General features: G+C 42.5%; 1 protein-coding gene across 3 annotated transcripts in view; it reads right to left on the bottom strand.

Annotated features, from left to right (window-relative positions):
- Positions 1–18,701, bottom strand: part of HDAC8 (histone deacetylase 8) — a 260,842-nt gene extending 242,141 nt beyond the window's left edge. For all 3 annotated transcript variants that reach the window (XM_062184562.1, XM_062184564.1, XM_062184563.1), the window contains exons 1-4: positions 18,283–18,701; positions 17,664–17,716; positions 12,068–12,198; positions 10,132–10,273 (exon numbers count right to left, since the gene is read on the bottom strand). In XM_062184562.1, coding sequence (XP_062040546.1) covers positions 10,132–10,273; positions 12,068–12,198; positions 17,664–17,716; positions 18,283–18,393 — 437 coding nt within the window. In that variant the 5' untranslated portion in view covers positions 18,394–18,701. The remainder of the gene's footprint in view (positions 1–10,131; positions 10,274–12,067; positions 12,199–17,663; positions 17,717–18,282) is intronic.
- Between the last annotated feature and the right edge of the window lie 1,825 nt (positions 18,702–20,526).

Below are 20,526 nucleotides of genomic sequence, written 5' to 3'. Positions count from 1 at the left end.
ATACCTGGCTGTTCCACTTCCAATCCAGCTCCCTGCTAATGCACCAGGGAAAACAGCGGAAGATGGCCCAGGAGCTTGAACCTCTGCACCCATGTGGGAGACCCAGAAGAAGTTCCAGGCTACTAGCTTCAGCCTATTTCAGCCCCAGCCATTGTGGTCATTTGGGGAGGGAACCAGCGGATGGATCAAACTCTCTCTCCCTCTTTCTTACTTCCTTTCACTTCCTCCTCCTCTGTGACTCTGCATTTCAAATAAATTTGTAAAAGGGCAGAATTATAGAGAGAGAGGGAGTGCTTCCATTCACTGGTTTACTCCCAAAATGGCCACAAATAGCCGGAGCTGGGCCAGGCTGAACCCAGGAGCCTAGAACTCCATCTGGGTCTGGGTCTCCCACCTGAGTAGCAGGGGCCCCAGTATTTGGTTATCTTCTGCTGTTTTCTCAGGTGCATTAGCAAGGAGCTGGGTTAGAAGTGGAGAAGCTGGGACTCAAACCAGTGCTTATATGTGATATGTTGTTGTGGGTGGCAGCTTAATAAACTGCATCACAATGCCAGCCCCCCCCCAAAGATTTAAAAGTGGAAGTTCAGGCTGGGCACTGTGCTGTAGCCAGTTAAGCTGCCGCCTGCAGTGCTGGTATCCCATATAGGTGCGGTTTGATTCAAGGCTACCTTACTTCTGATCCAGCTCCCTGCTAATGGGCCTGGGAAAGCAGTGGAAGATGGCCCAAGTGCTCAGACCCTTATGCCCATGTGGGAGACCTGGATGAAGCTCCTGGATCCTAGCTTCAGTCTGGCCCAACCCTAGCCATTGTGGCCATTTAGGGAGTATACCAGTGGATGGATGACCTCTGTGTCTGTCTCTGTCTCTGTCTCTCTCTCTCTCTCCTTCTTTTTCTTCCCTCTCTTAACTCTGCCTTTCAAATTAACAAATAAATCTTTTTTTAAAAAGTGGAAATTCATACATGGGCATTAGGACTTTCTGACACATAAGGAAAAATTTGTGTTTGTGTATTTTCTTGGGACAATATAAACAGCTTTCATCATATTTTCAGAGGGGTCAATGATCAAAAAAGGTTAACAACCACTCTCCTAAACAATCAAGTCTAAGCTATTTAAGTTGGTACACAAGGTCCTTTCATATTTCCCCAACCTTGCCTCAGGCCACTTGCCCATGGAGCCCATCATTCCAACATTAATGATGGACTTGGAAGTCCTACCACCCCAACTTTTACACCTCTGTGCATCTGCATAAGCTGTTCCTGGAATAATCTCAAGGTTACATACACAGCTGGTCACTGGGAGGACTTGTGCTTACATCTAGGTCTTACTTTAAAGCTCATCTGTCTACAGTAGCTTATCATTTTACATTGTAACCTACTACACACACACACCTGCACACATACATACACCCCAGAAGTTTCATGAAATCCGCCATGATATAAAAATGCTGACTGCAGTCCACTACATTGATATAATGTTCTATTAATGAGTTATAGCCCTTGGTTTTCAAATGTTACACTAGACTTTTTCTCATACAGAATGTTCTCATTAGTGAAAATTTACTGTCTTAGCTCTAGCAGTATCAAGGTTTTGAGGTTTCCTAGGGATACAAATGCTGTTGTAAAATGAAAGTGTTTACTAATGAATTGACCACTTCTATCAGTTTCTACTCAAACAGTCCACTCCTTCAAGCATTAATAGCCCCTTCCTCTGTCTAATCATTTTCTTTCTCACAGACTGTCAGTTACATCAGCTAGCAATTCAGTGCAAATGTGTCACAAAGTGAATGAAATTACCAGTCTTGGCCGGCGCCATGGCTCAACAGGCTAATCCTCTGCCTTGCGGCGCCGGCACACCGGGTTCTAGTCCCGGTCGGGGCGCCGGATTCTGTCCCGGTTGCCCCTCTTCCAGGCCAGCTCTCTGCTGTGGCCCGGGAAGGCAATGGAGGATGGCCCAAGTGCTTGGGCCCTGCACCCCATGGGAGACCAGGAGAAGCACCTGGCTCCTGCCTTTGGATCAGCGCAGTGCGCCGGCCGCAGCGCGCCGGCCGCGGCGGCCATTGGAGGGTGAACCAACGGCAAAGGAAGACCTTTCTCTCTGTCTCTCTCTCTCACTGTCCACTCTGCCTGTCAAAAAAAAATTAAAAAAAAAAAAAAAGAAATTACCAGTCTTATAAAGGGAAAAAATATCGTGAAGTCAGCACACAAAACTGACAATGAAGAGTTGGTAGACTAGTTCACAATTAAAGAGGAGAATAAACATGGATAATAATTTTTAAAGTGGTTCAACAGAAAATGATTTGAATATCAAGTGATTAAGGAGAAACCCTTAGAAAAACTGATGAAACACTTGAATATTTTGGCAAAATCAACTGTCTTTTAATGATCATGCTGCAAAAAAAATCTTACAGGAAATAAAATGTCCCATCTTGAAACATCATGCAATTTTGTTTGAAAAATTAGATTCCAAACCCAAAACATCAACCCTTGATACATTCTTTTCTTGCTCTAAGAATTAGTGCATGGTTGTACAAAGCACTCAAATTTATTAAATAACACAAAACAAATATATTTTAATATCTTTCAGCTCTTCAACCTAGTATCCTAATTAAACGCTGCAACTTCCACTATTTAAAGTTTTGGGTCTTCTTTTCAAGGGATTCACAAAGTGGCCTTTTGTCTGGTACTATTTGCACTCAAATGACAAGAACCTCCTCTATCCCTCTTCATTGCCTCAGCATTCTTAATAATGTAGACGCTTATTTATTTAATGAATGGTTGTGATAACTTCTTCTGCCTTTAGTCTTACTTCCTTCCAATGCAATCAGCACATTGCAACCCTCCCTAAAATTCTTCACTAAATCTGCAATCAACCCAGAAAAATATCTAATTTCTTAGCATGATTTAGAAAACCTTCATGGGCCGGCGCCGTGGCTTAACAGGCTAATCCTCTGCCTTGTGGCGCCAGCACATGGGGTTCTAGTCCCGGTTGAGGCGCCAGATTCTATCCCGGTTGCCCCTCTTCCAGGCCAGCTCTCTGCTATGGCCCGGGAAGGCAGTGGAGGTTGGCCCAAGTGCTTGGGCCCTGCACCCACATGGGAGACCAGGAGAAGCACCTGGCTCCTGGCTTCGGATCAGCAAGATGCGCCAGCCGCAGCGGTCATTGGAGGGTGAACCAATGGCAAAAAGGAAGACCTTTCTCTCTGTCTCTCTCACACTATCCACTCTGTCTGTCAAAAAAAAAAGAAAGAAAGAAAACCTTCATGAGCTGTTCTTGTCCTTATTTGTCCTTATACTCTGGCCACATTTCACTACTTGCAGTTCTCTACATGCCCCTACCGTAGTACTTTCAGTACTTTCCTGCTGTCGTGCTTTCATTATTCCCTCTGCTTGGAACTATCCATCCCCATGAATGGGAAAGCCAACTCCCCTCCTTCTGTGTACCAAACCACCCTGTAGGTAATTCCAGTATACCTGACCGCACTGCATTATAACTGCTTCCTGGCTGGTTCCAAGCAGCTTATTATACAAATTTTTATTTATGGAAGTAATATAATCACGAGAGAAAAAACAGAAAAAATACATACATATATGTATATATATATATAAGAATATATATATAAATATAAATAAGTCATGAACAGAAACACACAGGGTCTCCAAAAAGTTCATGGAAAATGAATATTAGAAAAAACTATGCATGGATCTAAAAAAAACTTTATACCAAAACAAACATCTTTAAATTCCATTTTCATGAATTTTCTAAAGTATGTTCATATCTGTTTCCCCAATGTGATCATTCTCACAAATCCATGATTATCATTTTGTTGTATTTCAATCTGAAATTTAAAAAATTGGTATATTTTTATATGACTAATCTGAGTAAATATATGATGTTGTGGCCACTTTCCCTTTAAAAACAAAACCAACATTTTTTTAAGACAGGCATCTTTTTTTCTTGGTATGTAGTCATCCTAACCATTATCTTTAATAGTTATATAATATTTCATCAAGTGGATATGGTGCAGTATAATATCTAATCATTCTATTATTGTTGAGTATTTAGGTCTCTGGCCTCTTTTTTTGGCTGTTATAAGCAAGAGAAAATGACCATGTTCATGTACATGTCTACCATATTTTGGATTAGTTTATTTCCTTAGAATAGGTTACCAAGAACAATAGATATTATCAATTAAAAATCTTTCTTGGGGTCGGCGCTGTGGCGCAGTGGGTTAACGCCCTGGCCTGAAGTGCTGGCATCCCATATGGGTGCCGGTTCTAGCCCCAGCTGCTCCACTTCTGATCCAGCTCTCTGCTATGGCATGGGAAAGCAGTAGAAGATGGCCCAAGTCCTTGGGCCCCTGCACCCACGTGGGAGACCAGGAAGAAGCTCCTGGCTCCTGGCTTCGGATCGGCGCAGTTCCGGCCATTGCGGCCAACTGGGGAGTGAACCATTGAATGGAAGACCTCTCTCTCTCTCTCTGCCTCTCCTCGCTCTGTGTAGCTCTGACTTTCAAATAAATAAATAAATCTTTAAAAAAAAATAAATATCTTTCTTCCTTTGGCTCAAATTTGGTAGGAGGGAAATTATATTAAATATTTCAACTTTTCTTGTTACATTATGCTACATATTTTATGCTCATTTATTATTTATTTCCTCTTTTTTGAATTTCCTATTCATGTATTTTGTACATTTATCTCAATATTAAAGGTTTTTAAAAGGATTTATTATTTATTTTGAAAGGCAGAATGAAAGAGAGAGGGGGAATGAGGGAGGGAGGGAGGGGGAGAGGGAGGGAGGGAGAGAGAGAGAGAGAGAGAGAGAGAGAGAGATTTTTCCATCAGCTGGTTCACTCCTCAAATGGCTGCAATAGCTGGGGTGGGGCTAGGCCGAAGCCAGTAGTCAGGAACTCTATCTGGTCTCCCACATGGGTAGCAGGGGCTCAAGTACTTTGGCCATCTTTTCTGGTTTCCCAAGTGCATTAGCAGGGAACTGGATCAAAAGTGGAGCAGCCAAGACATGAACTGGTGCTCCAATACAGGATGCTGGCATCGCAAGCAACAGCTTAACCCACTGTACCACAATGCCAGCCCCAGTATCATTGTTTGTAAAAATAAACTGTTATACATTTTAATCTTTCATTGCATTTGTATTTGCTGCACCTATTTTTTGACTCTTGGTTCTGGTAAAATTCTAGTTGGAAAAGTAATATCATTATAGAAATTCTGAAGATGGAAAAAAATCTTAAATCAGAAATAATTCTGCCACCTTAAGATAACAACTGTTATTCCCACTGGTCTTTTTTTCCTCCTATGTGTGTGTTACAAAGTCATCATTACAATTTGATTACAATTTAAGGATCTGCTTTTTTATTAACATACATCATTATTTTTTGGAAATGTCTTATCATCTCCAAAATAAAATAAAATAATAAATAAAATAACAGCATAATCAACATTTAAAATAATAGCATGATATTCCATGGAGTAGATTCACCATTTCCTTGTTGCTAGAAGTTCATTTCAATTTTTAATTTTATAAAGATCACTGATAAACAACTTCATAAAAAGCTTTTTCCCATATTTGAATTATTTTCTTAGGAAACCTTCCCAGAAGTCGAATTACTAGGTTAAAGGACATTAATACATGTGGGTTTTCAAAATGCTTTCTTAAGAGGTTGAAACAAACCACACTCACTGAGTACCATCTTTATCAATTCTGTTACACAGATAAAAACGAGGCTTGTCAATTGTTTTAATTTGCATTTCTTTAATTAGTAGTGATAAACATTTTGCCATGTTTTCCAGTTGTACAGAAATACCTTTGCAAATTGTCTATTAACATCCTTTGTCTATACTTATTTTTTTTTAAAAAAAGACTTATTCATTTATTTGAAAGGCAGAGTTACAGAGCAAGGGAAAGAGAGAGAGAGAGCAAGAGATCTTCCATTCTCTGGTTCACTCCCCAAATGGCCTCAATGGCCAGGGCTGGGCCAGGAGCTTCTTCTAGATCTCCCACAAGGATACAGGGGCGCAAGTACTTGGGTCATCTTCTGCTGATTTCCCAGGCACATTAGCAGGAAGCTGGATTGGAAGTGGAGCAGCTGGGACTTGGACCAGTGCCCATGTGGGATGCTGGCACTTCAGGCGGAGGCTCTACCTGCTATGCCACAACACTGGCACCTATATTTCTTCTTGCACATTATACTACATAGTGCCTTAGATAATATAAACTCATCATCACAGTTTGTTATATTTATGTCACATAAGTTTTCCAGTGTTTAGATTTTATTAAATGGTCAGAAAAAACTTTTAAAAGTTATTTGGTTTTAAATATCTATACAGTTAGATTTGTTGATCTTTTAATTTGTGATTTTTTTCTATCATTAACCTTAGGAAACTCTTTGATAAATATTTCATTCTATTTTAATTAGCTTTCTTATATTTAACTCTTCAATTCAGCTACCACTTATTTTAGTTTACTACAGGAAATGAGGACATAAATGCTACAAGTGTTCACAATATCATTTATTAAGGCATCCTTTCTAGTTCCCATTCACTTGCAGTGTAACCTTTATATTAAACTCATATATATATATATATATATATATATATATATATATATATATATATATATACTGGTCTCTTGTGGGAGGTATATCATAATATTATCTATGTAGTATTATGTAGTGGTACCAGTGTTTTTATCTTTGTAGTTTTGCTTGTTTAATATCTAACAGTATGAATTCTGCAGACTTTTTTTGAAAATCACTCTCCTTTAGCTCTCAAATGCTAGAAATGATTTTTTTTCTTTTTTTAAAAAATATTTATTTTATTTATTTGAAAGGTAGAGTTAGCGAGAGGGGGAGACAAGGAGAGAGATATTACTCCCCAAAAGGCCATAACCGCCAAGGTGGGGCTAGGTTGAAGCCAAGAGCCAGGAGCTTCATCCAGGTGTCCCATGTGAGTGCAGGGGCCCAAGCACTTGGGCCATCTTCTATTGTTTTCCCAGGCACATTAGCGGGGAGCTAGACTGGACATGGAGCAGCTAGAACTCAAACCAGCAACCATATAGGATGCTGGCATCACAAGCAGTGGCTTAACCCATTCACCACAATGTTGGCCCCGAAAAGATTTTGAGGGCAGGATATAATTATTTTCTTTGACTAAATTGCCAAGAACATTGTTACAGGGTCAGGAGGTCTAACTATGTTTTTTCCTCTCTTAATACTTCCACAGTATTTAAAAGGTTTATGTCAGTGTCAATGTAACCCTGCCAGCACCTGGATATTTTGAAATAAGTAGGAAAAAATAGGTCTTGCATCAATTTTGATATCTCTGCATTTTTTTAAAATAAGATTTATCCATTTATTTGCGTGGTAGAGCTACAGAGAGAGAGACAGAGTGAAAGGTCTTCCATTCGCTGGTTCACTCCCCAAATGGCTGTAATGGCTGGAGCTGGGCTGATCTGAAGCCAAGAGCCAGGAGCTTCTTTGAGTCTCCCGCACAGGTGCAGGGGCCCAAGCATTTAGGCCATCCTTTACTGCTTTCCCAGGCCAAAGCAGAGAGCTGGATTGGAAGAGGAGCAGCTGGGACATGAACCGGTGCCCATATGGGACACTGGAGCCACAGGTGGAGGCTCAGCCCACTATGCCACAGCACTGGCCCCCAATATATCTACTTATTAGTGATGATAAACACATGCTTCACATAGAGTAGGTGCTTATTCCATAGCTGTTCAAAGAATAAATGTCATATATGAAACTCTGTATGTTGGGGCCGGCGCTGTGGCGCAGTGGGTTAACGCCCTGGCCTGAAGTGCTGGCATCCCATATGGGTGCCGGTTCTAGCCCCAGCTGCTCCACTTCTGATCCAGCTCTCTGCTATGGCCTGAAATAGCAGTAGAAGATGGCCCAAGTCCTTGGGCCCCTGCACCCATGTGGGAGACCCGGAAGAAGCTCCTGGCTCCTGGCTTCAGATCAGCACAGTTCTGGCCGTTATGGTTGATTGGGGAGTGAAATAACGGATGGAAGACCTCTCTACCTCTCTCTCTCTCTCTGCCTCTCCTCTCTCTGTGTAACTCTGATTCTCAAGTAAAAAATAAAAAAAAAAGAAACTGTGTATGTCTTTGAGGATAGGAAGATTTTAACAAATATTGTGATTGTAATTGGTAAATGCTGGCTGGATATAAGTTTGTGGACCAAGTGCCTGTATTCCACCTGCAGAGAGATTCTAGAGGTACTAAAGACATCTTGGAATTCAGACCTGAATTGGAGCAATCTCTAGAAAGACTCTCTAATTTACTTTCTTGTAAGTGTGTCTGTTTCCAGGCAGGATCAGCTGAAAGCTGTCTGAAACAGTTCAGATAACGACATATAGGTATGCAGCCAGGATTCGCTCAAGATAGCTGTGCTTCCTTTGGCAGCAAAACAGTAATAAAATATGGCAGGTATCTAAGTATGCCACTGGAAACTGGCCCAGGCCATAGCAGGTCTTTTGCAGTGAATTTAAATAAATAAGAAACTAGATCGGATTCATTAGAAGCAGACGTTTTCTATGAAACCACATTGCTTTTCCAACCTGCTAAGCCCAATTGGATATCTAAGTCCATGGTTCTGAGATGATTCGTTTTCTCCTTTCATTCTGTAGCTTGAAAGAGAAAGGGCCATTTTTTTTCCCTGAGGGATCCTTGTCTTTATTTTGAACTTTAAAAATATTTGTATTTTGAGAGGCAGAGAGAGCATGCTCCCATCCACTGGTTCATGCCCCAAATGCCCATGAGCAGGGATCTCAATGCAGGTGCTGCACTTGGGTGGCAGTAACCCAACCACTTGAGTCATCACTGCTGCCCTCTATGGTCTGCATTAGCAAGGAGCTGGAATCAGGAGCCAGAGTGGAGAGCTGGACACTGGCACTCCAATGTGGGACACGAGTATCCTAGCCAATGTGTTTACATTAGGCTGTTTGCCCCTGAATTTTTAAAAAAATAAAGCAAAAGATAACAAAAAGAAAGCTGTTTTTCTTTGTTTTTAAGACCTTGTAAAACTTATTACTAAACCATTGGTTCTTGCTCTATAACCTAAGTAGTAGATTCTAGTACTAAACTTTTTCAAGGACTTCCTTTGTCATGAAATCTGTCAATTTCTTATTATTTTACCAATAAGAAATTGTACTAGGCTGATTCTGAAAAATAAAATGCTATTTTCTGGTGACTCAAGAACACCAAGTATGAAGGCCAAGGTAGATTGTAGAAATTAGTCATTTGTGAATGATGCATTGTCAATTACTACAATTGCTTAATTTCGCTGACAGCAGATTGACAGCTGCAGAGTTTTAAAAATCTTTCTCCCCCAATAAACGTTCAAAACTATACACATGTCAAACAAGATGCAAATGTTGAAGCAGGCCCAGCAGTCATTGTCAGACATAGTGTTGCTGTTGGATATGTTAACACCAACTCCAAAAGGACTTTTCCTCTAACCCCAAATAGCACCTAAGAAGAATCATTTCATAATCCCTTTCTCCTTCGAGAGACAAACTATATTACGCTGCCACTTTCCTTGGAGACAGCAGTATATGCCTCTCTGGATTCTATAGCCTTGTTTTAAAACTGTTCTCATCAACTGTCCACCTATTCAAAAGTCTGCCATTTCTTTCAAGAATTAGCTCTAAAATTCACCTCTCCTCCAGTTTCCATTACTTTCTCCTGCTATATATCTTCAACTCATACACACTTGTACTCTAACTTTGTTAATTAGAGTATAAGTCCCTTAAAGACAATGCAATTTCTAGAAAATTAAAAAGGAATTTAGAGACTCTGGTTATATCTTTTGCCCTGCTTCTTTTACTGATGGAGACACTGAGGCCTGGGGAGGTTAATCGGTTCAAGTCAGTCAGCCTAGTTAGCAGAAAAACTAGGCATAAATGCCCAGTGCCCTGACTTTCACTAGTGTGCTTCCCACTATATCAAGTCACCCTTTTCTATTTCAATTGCATCTCTTAAGAATGCCTGGTAAAGTTCAATATATACATACATCTCTCAATACATGTCAATACAATAAGCATAAGAGCTTACATAACTAAAACATTGACTCAAGGAAAGAATCAGAAAGCAGAAACGTCAATTTTCTTACTTCTTTGCATGATGCCACCCTCCAGACCAGTTGATTGCTACTTTGCACATTCCATCGATCAGGCACTGGGCAGCTGTGATGGTAGCCCCTGCTACAGCTGCAGCATAGTCAAATATACCTTCAGTGGCTGGGCAGTCATAACCTTTGGGTAAAAACCAGAAGAGCTTGTTAAAAGATGAATTGGAGAAATAGGTTAAGGTGGGCCAACAATACACCCTACTAAAATGTTCCTGTGTTAACACAAGCTTCAACTGAGACAGAAAGATCTTCAATGTCAGGGAAGAAATATTTTGAGGCTGGCGCCGTGGCTTAACTGGCTAATCTTCCACCTTGCGGCACCACCACACCGGGTTCTAGTCCCGGTTGGGGCACCGGATTCTATCCCGGTTGCCCCTCTTCCAGGCCAGCTCTCTGCTATGGCCCGGGAAGGCAGTGGAGGATGGCCCAAGTGCTTGGGCCCTGCACCCGCATGGGAGACCAGGAGAAGCACCTGGCTCCTGCCATCGGATCAGCGCGATGCGCCGGCCGCAGCGGCCATTGGAGGATGAACCAACAGCAAAAAGGAAGACCCTTCTCTCTGTCTCTCTCTCTCACTATCCACTCTGTCAAAAATAAAAAAAGAAATATTTTGAAATGTTAGAGTTATAAAGAATAAACCTTCAAGTTAAACTAGTCACATCCTACAGATGGGAGAAGCCAAAGTCTGGGAGGGGATGAGTCTTGGTGGTTGTCACACAGAGCCAGGCTCAGGACTCGAGGTTCTTGGCCCTCAGTTTGGTATTCTGTTGAACCATGCTGTTTCTGTAGAATATCCTACTGGCCACTTAGGCTTTTTAAAAATGAAGCTCTGGGCCGGCGCCACAGCTCAATAGGCTAATCCTCCGCCTTGTGGTGTCAGCACACCGGATTCTAGTCCCGGTCGGGGCACCGGATTCTGTCCTGGTTGCCCCTCTTCCAGGCCAGCTCTCTGCTGTGGCCCAGGAGTGCAGTGGAGGATGGCCCAAGTCATTGGGCCCTGCACCCACAAGGGAGACCAGGAGAAGCACCTGGCTCCTGCCTTCGGATCAGCATGGTCCGCCGGCCGCAGTGCGCCGGCCGCAGCGGCCATTGAAGGGTGAACCAACGGGAAAAAGGAAGACCTTTCTTTCTGTCTCTCTCTCTCACTGACCACTCTGCCTGTCAAAAAAAAAAATGAAGCTCCTTGGGGCCGGCACTATGGCTCAGCGGGTTAACACCCTGGCCTGAAGTGCCGGCATCCCATATGGGCACAGGTTTGAGACCTGGCTGCTCCACTTCTGATCCAGCTCTCTGCTGTGGCCTGGGATAGCGGTGGAAGATGGCCCAAGTCCTTGAGCCCCTGCATCTACGTGGGAGACCCGGAGGAAGCTCCTGGCTCCTGGTTTTGGATCGGCACAGCTCCGGCTGTTGTGGTCAATTGGGGAGTGAACCAACAGATGGAGGACCTCTTTCTCTCTCTCTCTCTCTCTCTTTCTCTCTCTCTCTCTCTCTGCCTCTCCTCTCTGTGTAGCTCTGACTTTCAAATAAATAAATAAGTCTTTAAAAAAAATGAAGCTCCTTAATGAGGGATATGGTAGGAAACAGCCAGAACATAAGTCTGCACTGAAGCTAAAATATAAGGTCACAGAACAGTTAAGTCAGCATTTATACAGCCAGACAAGATCTGAGCAATGCCATTAGGGCTTCAGCAAATTAAAAGTCTTTCTTCAATCTGACCCATCATCCAGTTTTATTCAACTGATACAGTCCACTTGGTCAGCAAGTTCTACGTGGTTAAATTAAGAGATGAAGATTGATACCACTTGTTACTTAAAAAGTATTAAAACTATTATGCAAGTTATAAAAAGATTAAGCAGTACTATCTCAAGTAGACAGTCCAGGTTGCTGAGTTCCCATCACTGCCTGGTAATGACTTTACCTAGCCCATATTCTACAGAGTCCGGGTGATCATCATCGCCTTCTTCGCTGACCTCCTGGAGATGCTGCAGGTAGGCATCAGTGTGGAAGGAGGCCATCTCCTCCATGGAGGCCACCTTGGGCTTCACTACCCTAATAATAACATAGAAAAGAAAGAAAAGTGAGTGACTCAAACCCAGAATAGGCCAGAAGCTGGAAATCAGGAGGCAGCAGTCTCAGCAGAAAATTCAACGCCTAGCTTCTGGTTACAGTGGGCTGAGGTGATAAACACATTCTATTCCTCCACCGCACTGCAAAGTCCTTACGTTCACAGCGATGACTCCATCAACAAAGAGCAACGAGACAGATGTTTCTCTTGAGGTTATGGGTTGGTAAGACTAAATAACTCCATATACTTATGTTAAATAACCAGCTTTCAAACAAACTTTACTCTCTAAATTGTAACTTCAATGACAAACCAGTAGGCAGAGATATTTTCATTTGACTCAGTTGCTAATTGGGTTAGATAGTCCTTTCACCTGTATCTTTATTTTAATAGATGGCTATGTTATCTTGCATTTTGAATTTGCAGTTAAAATTTGGAGATGAGAACAGGGTTCCTGTCCTAACTCCGTACTTCCTAGCTCCATAACTTTAGATAAGTTGACTATTTTGTAGCTCAGTATCCTCATCAGTGAGGGAAAACCTCATGGGACTTATGCCAAGATTAAGTGATGACATCTACAAAAATGCTTTGTGGATGATTATATTAATATTAAAGGATAAAAAATAGGTAACTCAAACTGTAAAAAGTTTCTGCACTGTGTTCCTCACACTTGCTTCTGAGAGGAAGGAGACAGAAGGGGCAAAATGGCTCCAACTGGACTTCACTCAAAACCTTTTCAACCTATTCCTCACAAGTGAAAACAGGAGTGAATGAGAGAATGAAGTGAGCTAACCTGACAATGGGATTTACTAATATTAATCTCTACTTGCCTAGGCCCTATTTTCTCTTCCTGATCCTATGACTGCCACTAGCTTTCTCTAGTCCATGTCACATCAAGCAGGGTCTTTGGAGCAGCAGCAACTCCCAGGAGCTTGTTAGAAATGCAGAATATTGGGGCCGACATTGTAGTGTAGCAAACAAAGCTGATGCCTGGGATGCCAGCATCCCATATAGGCACTGGTTTGAGTCCCAGCTGTTCCACTTCTTATCCAGCTCCCTGCTAATGTACCTGGGAAAGCAGTGGAAGATGGCCCAAGTCCTTGGGCCCCTGCATCCACATGGGAGGCCCAGAAGCAGCTTCTGGTTCCTGGCTTCAGATTGGCCCAGGCCTGGTCATTGTGGCCATTTAGGGGAGTGAACCAGCAGATGTAAGACCTCTCTCTGTCTGACTGTCTGCCTTTCAAATAAATCTTCAAAAAAAAAAAAAGAAAAGAAATGCAGATCATCCTCTCCTCAGACTTACTGAATCATAATTTGTATTTAGCCAGGATAGCTTTTAAATAAGACAATGGATTGCACCTCTCCCCCCCCTCAATATTTATTTATTTGAAAGGCAGAATTACAGAGAGAGAGATGGGGGTGGAGAGAGAGAAAGAGAGACTGACATCCATCCTCTGGTTCACTACCCAAATGGCTAAAGCCAGGAGCTTCTTCTGGGTCTCCCACGTAGGTGCAGGAGCCCAAGCACTTAGGCCATCCTCTGCTGCTTTCCCAGGCCATTAGTGGAGTTGGATCTAAAATGGAGCAGCCAGGACTTGATCTGATGCCCATATGGATGGAGCATGATGCCTTGCGCTGGAGCTGCAGGCAGCAGCTTAACCTGATACACCACAGCGCTGGCCCCTGTATTCTTTCTTAAGTTTTTAATTTTTAAGATTTATTTAGTGGCTGATACCACGGCTCACTAGGCTAATCCTCTGCCTGAGGCACTGGCAGAGGATTCTAGTCCTGGTCGGGGTGCTAGATTCTGTCCCGGTTGCTCCTCTTCCAGTCCAGCTCTCTGCTGCGGCCCGGGAAGGCAGTAGAGGATGGCCCAAGTGCTTGGGCTCTGCACCCACATGGGAGACCAGGAGGAAGCACTTGGCTCCTGGCTTCGGATCGGCCCAGCCGCAGCACACCGGCGGTGGCAGCCACTTGGGGGGTGAACCAATGGAAGGAAGACCTTTCTCTCTGTCTCTCTGTCTCACTGTCTAACTCTGCCTGGCAAAAAAAAAAAAAAAAGATTTATTTATTTATTTGAAAGGCACAGTTACAGAGAGAGGTAGAGACAGAAAGAGGTCTTCCATCTTCTGGTTCACTCCCCAAGTGGCCACAGTGTCCAGAGCTGGGCCGATCCGAAGCCAGGAGCTAGGAGCTTCTTTTGGGTCTCTCACGTGAGTGCAGGGGCCCAAGGACCTAGGCCATCCTCCACTGCTCTCCCAGGCCATAGCAGAGATCTGAATTGGAAGTGGAGCAGCCAGGACCCAAACTGGCACCCACATGGGATGCTGGCACTGCAGGTGGAGGCCTCACCTGCCATACCAGACCCCAAGTTTTTAATTTTGATGAAATTCTTTTTGGTAATAAATTATGCTTTTTCTAAAAAAAATTATTTATTTGAAAGGCAGAGTTAAAGAGACAGAGGAAGAAACACCCACTGGTTCACTCCCCAAATGGCCACAATGGCTAGAGTTGGGCTAGCCAGAAGCCAAGAGCCTAGAACTCCATTTGGGTCTCCCACGTGGGTGGCAGGGACCCAAGCACTTGAGTCATCTCCTGCTGCTTTCCCAGGTGCATTAGCAGAAAGCTGGTTTAGTAGAGTAGCCGGGACCAGAACTGGCACTCATATGGGATGCCCACATCACAGGTGGCAGCTTAACTGCATGAGCCACACGCCAGCCCCTTGACAATGTATTCTAACAAGGTGATTCCTATACATATTCAAGTTGAACAAGCACTGACCTAGGCCAGAGAAACAGGTGTGTGTGTTTTATATTTACTGAATGGGACCATAACTGTGACTATACAGGCTACTGCTATTACCAAGGTGGCCACAGGAAATCCTGTGATCTAGCCTCAAAAAAACAAATCTCTAAATAATAAGATTCAAGGATTCTTCTTTCTTCTCTAATAAAACACATGTAGGGGTCAGCGTTGTGGCACAGAAAGTGGAGCTGCCACCTGCAGTGTTGGCGTCCCATATGTGTGCCTGCTGTTCATGTCCTGGCTGTTCCACTTCCTATCCAGCTGCCTGCTAATGGCCTGAGAAAAGTAGTGGAAGATGGCCCAGGTGTCTGGGCCCCTGCCACCCACATGGGAGACACAGATAAAGATCCTGGCTCCCGGCTTCAGCCTGTCCCAGCCCTGGACATTGCTGACATCTGGGGAGTGAACCAGCAGAAGGAAAATCTCTCTTCTGTCTCTCCCTCTCTCTCTGTAGCTCTGACTTTCAAATAAATAACTAAACTTTTTTTTAAAAAAGGAAAGAAAATACATCTAAATTATCAGAAGTGGAAAATGAACCTATTTAAATAAAAGTTTGTAATTTCTTGGAACATGGTTTCCCAGTCCCAAAAGCTGCCTCTTCTAGTACCCTTCCATTTGTTAATTTTTTATTATTAATTTTAAATTTACAAAACAAAAATTGTGAGGTAGGAATACAATGTATTTCAATATATCTCTCACCCCACCTCCCCATTAATATATATTAGTATATTTGTCACAATTAATAAACCATGCCCAGATTTCTCTACTTTTTAAACTAAACTCCTTTTATCCTTTATATGTTAAATGGTAAAGTTAAAAAAATACTTATTGAAAGCTTTGCTACCTAACAGAAAGGACAGTTTTGCTCGGCTGATATTATTTGCTATAATTTTTGAATTATTAAGTAACTTTAGTGGAAGGCATGTAGTTATGTTTTACCAAACATATGGGTGAGAAAAAATAGTTGAAAGACATTACTAAAGAAGATACTCAAGAAATGATTTTGTTAGTAATAAGGGTAATTCCAAAAGCATATTCTATGACCTTCTGAGAAATAAACAATGCACACTATACAAGCTGTGTAGATAGATACTCACCTATCTGGTCAGGAAATGTCATAAGTAATCCTACACATAGCAGAGTTATAGTATTTATAATGACATCAAATACAAAAATGGCAATAAACAGCAAACTCATTTTTTTAAAAACAAGCACTTAGCTCTTTCTTGAGTTCTGCCTGTGTCTCAGCAACTTGCTTTGGTCTTGTCTCCAGGCTCACTCATGAAAGTTTGGTGGTGGTGGTGGTGGTGGAGTGTCTAAAAGTCTTTTAAGTTGAACCTACACCCTCATATTTGGCTTAGAAAAAGAAAAACAAAACAAAAACAGAACACCTCCCAGCTGAATACCTTTTTATATAACAGGTTTTATTCATTTATTTTTAAAGATTTATTTATTTATTTATTTGAAAGAGAGAGAGAGGGAGAAAGAACAAATGAGAATGAGTGTGAGGTTATCTAACATCCACTGGTTTACTCCCCAAATGACCACAATAGCTGGCTGGGGCTAAGCCAGGCCAGAACCAGGAGCCAGGAACTCCATTTGTGTCTCCCATGTGGGTGACAGGGGCCCAAGTACTTGGGCTATTATCTTCTGTCTTCCCAGGCATATTAGCAGGAATGGAGCATGTGGGACTAGAACCAGCACTCATTTATGGGAAGCTGGCATCATAAGTGGTGGCTTAACCCAAAGTGCTACAACATCAACCCCAGGTGTTTGTTTATTTTTAAATTTTTTGTTTTTATTTTAAACATTTTTATTTATTTATATAGAGGATATATTTCATGCATTTCATATACAGTTTTAAGAGCATGATGATACTTCCCACCCTACCTCCCTTGCTCCCCACCTTCCTCCCTCCTCCTTTCCTTATTTTTCTTAATTTTTATAATGACACACTTTCAATTTACTTTATAATCATAAGTTTAATCCTTCACTAAATAAAGAATTAAACAAGTATTAAGTAGAAAAAACACTGTTTGTTAAGAGTATAGACAAGGGCTATAAACAATAATCAAATCTCAAAATGTCAATTTTGCACATATACATTACATTTTTTACTGTGTATAGTAGTTACAGAAAGACAAACAGATGTTTTCTCTGATTTCTGGTAACTAATGTTTTAAAATTTTTACAGGGTCTGCATTAGCAGGAAGCTGGAATGAAGAGCTGCAGCTGGCCATGGAATCCAGCCACTCTGGTGGTGGTGGGGGGGGGGGGGGAGTGTCTAAACTGCTAGGCCCAATGTACATCCAATTAGACAGGCTTTAGTACCCAAAGGTACTCACCTTAAAAATCTTTAGATAGCACTTATCCCTAGTATATTTCCCCCGTCCCACCAATAAAGTGCTATTAGTAAAGGATCTTAACTGCTTTATGCACTTTTTTTCCCTCCAGTTTTCTTAATTCTTCAAGAGCATTCTTGGGGTTACAGGCAGATTACATACACTGTGAATACTCTTACAACAAGCTAAAAAGGAAGAAAAAAAGTACCATTTCTCCCTAATTAGCCCCTCTGTGAAGCAGCAGGATATTAAGGCTGTGAAAACCCGGCTTTGCGCGCATGCAGGGCAGGGGGTTGACAACTCACCTCATTTGCTTGGGCAGGGCGTATGCTTCAATCAGAGAATGGACCATACTGGCCTAAAAACAGCACAAAAGAAAGCAGAAAATAGCCTACTAGAAGTTTAATTCCGCGAGATCCCATCAACTTCTCCTTGCTGAGCCAAGAAACTGATTAACTTTGTTGCAGCTCTCTTCGCTTCTGTTACTTGACAGTTACAATGCACTTACTACAGATACAAAGTATCAAAATCGCTAAGGCGGAAACTACCCAGCCTTATCCAGGTGATGAAACACTTCTCTCCGGCCGCTTCTCTTCCACGACTTCAGCTACGCCTTCCAAGTAGAAAGCCCGTCCCCTCCGTGCCATCCCCTGCAGCCCGCTGTCCCCCTACCTCCTCCGCCTCCCACCTTGCCCCACCCCCACCCGGCTGTTGGGCGTCGCGCCGAGACACGCTGCGCTATCAAACCCGGAACACTTCCTCTTAACACACATTTAGGTATTTAATAAATCTGCTTAGCTTTCTACGGATTTGCCCCAGCCCAGTACGCTCTTCGACTTCTAATGCCCATCCGTCCACCGCCCCGCACCCTCCCCTCCCCCATCTTTCCAGAAGCCCACGGTGTCGTGCCCCGACCTCTCTTACCCGTTTTGGGACCTTGGCCAGAGAGTCGCAAATGCTGACATACTCAGGACTGTAAATGTAAACCGGCGGCAGAGACTTCCCACCATCTGCCGGCTCCTCTGTTTCCTCCATCTTCCACTTCCCACCGTCCGGATCCGGCTTTTTTCGGATTCAGCCCGGGCTCCGGTTCCTGCTCCTCTTAACGGCCGCAGCGGTGCTCCCTGGTCAATGTTCCCTCTTTTGAAATCGCCGGGGACACTGTCCCCACTCCCTATCCAATGAACAAAATAGATGGGCCTTTCCAGGCCACAATCCCTTCATTTGGTGACCACAGTTCAAAAAAACGGGGTCGGCAAGTATAAAAGTACAAATAGCTGCCAGGTAGGATAGCCTTTTTACGGAACAGACAAGTACAGTCAACGCTAACCATCCTTGTTGCCCTACGGGGCCATTTGAAATGAGGTCAGACTAGCCTGTAAGCATGCTGGGAGATGTAGTTTCTAGAAGTTCGAGTAGCGGAAGAGTCAGGACTTAGCACTAAAAAAGCCGCGGTTTTAAGTTTTAGCGACAAAAAAAAAAAAAGTAAACAAAACAAAACAAAAAAGAAATACGTTCTCAACTCTTCGATGAATTGTTTTAATCTGCGAACTGCAGCCACTAAAATATTTAAAGGCAGATTTTACAATGTTGCCACCCAGAGCGCCCCCCCCCCCCCCTCCACATTAGCTACCTGAAGATTAGGGGTACGGGGCGGTGGTGGTAGATTGATAGTACAAGCGGTTTGAAAACTTTGCTCAGTAAATTATGTGATGCAAATTTAATTCATCGCATTTCATCACTAACTATCCATGTAAGAGTTAACAATCTTAATTACTTTACCCTAGCAAATATGACATCAGTTCCCAAAAGACTGTCTGGTGCTATAGATATTGCTTGGTGGATTCCAGTCAAGCAATGATGTACTTCGAGGACATTCATGTGACAGGAAGCACACAAGCACATATGTTGTGTGGTATTTGGAAGCTGCAGCTCTTTTCCCCCTCTCTCCTTTTGCTTCTGCAACTAAATAAAGGTTAGGTAAATACTTGAGGTTTGCTGTAAGGGTCCATGTTGAAGACTGTCCTGACAAATATACTCAGGTCTCCAATTCTTACATCAATCTTAATTGACCTACTAACCTTTTTGAGAGAACACAATATCCTTACCTTCTTTAAAATCTAACTTTTTCTTTTACTCTTTAAATATTTACTGAGCATTGTGTGATGCACTTTGGATGTATTCTCTTGTTTCATCTTGGCAAAAGTCCCACAAAGGATGCTGCAATATGCCCATTTTACATATGTAAAATGTAGAAAGAGAAAATAACTGATGTCACACACATTTAAGCAGAAAAGGAGGAAGTCAAAATCAGGTCTGTCTGATACTGACACCATTGAACATCCCTTTTCTATATAAATTTGATTCCTCCAAAAGGACTTTGCATTATATCTAGCTTTATTCAACCCTACATTAAGTACCATCTCAACAGTTTGTATTCTAGAAATTTTCCTTTTTGTGATGTATTCTGTAACTAGACTGTAACCTCTCCTGATTCTTTTAGATTTTTCCTCAGCAACTAGTTCAAAGCTCTGTAGTATCATTCATGATTTATCCTATATAAACTAAATGTACAATACAACCAAAGATCCAAAGGTGAATTATAGTCTGATTTCTGCTTTCAAAGAATCCACATTCTTGTAGAGATGATGAGGCAAATACACTGGAAACCATACGTCAGCTAACGAGTGTAGGATGTTCAGTTTACTTAATAAACATTAAGTACTTAATAAATGGTATCTAATAAAGGTAACTAGGATTCTTATTGAAGAGGGTATTAAGGGATAGACAGCATTTTGCTTAGTAAAGATGGGAGCCAGATCATGAAGGGCTTTGGATATCAAGCAGAAGAGAACAGACTTGGGGTTGGTGCTGTGGCGTAGCAGGTAAAGCCTTCCACTGCAGTGCCAGCATCCCATATGGATGCTGGTTTGAGTCCCGGCTGCTCCACTTCCGATCCAGCTCTCTGCTATGGCCTGGGAAAGCAGTAGAAGATGGCCCAAGTCCCTGGGCCCCTGCACCTACGTGGGAGACCCAGAAGAAGCTCCTGGCTCCTGGTTTCTGATTGGCGCAGCTCTGCCTGTTGCAGCCATTTGTGGAGTGAACCGGCAGATGGAAGACCTCTCTCTCTCCTTCTCTCTCTTTAAAGATTTATTTATTTACTTGAAA

This window comes from Lepus europaeus, chromosome X (assembly GCF_033115175.1).
Source record: "Lepus europaeus isolate LE1 chromosome X, mLepTim1.pri, whole genome shotgun sequence".
Classification (NCBI taxonomy): domain Eukaryota; kingdom Metazoa; phylum Chordata; class Mammalia; order Lagomorpha; family Leporidae; genus Lepus; species Lepus europaeus.
Note: the sequence above shows the minus strand (reverse complement) of the source record. Positions and strands in the feature narration are given on the sequence as shown.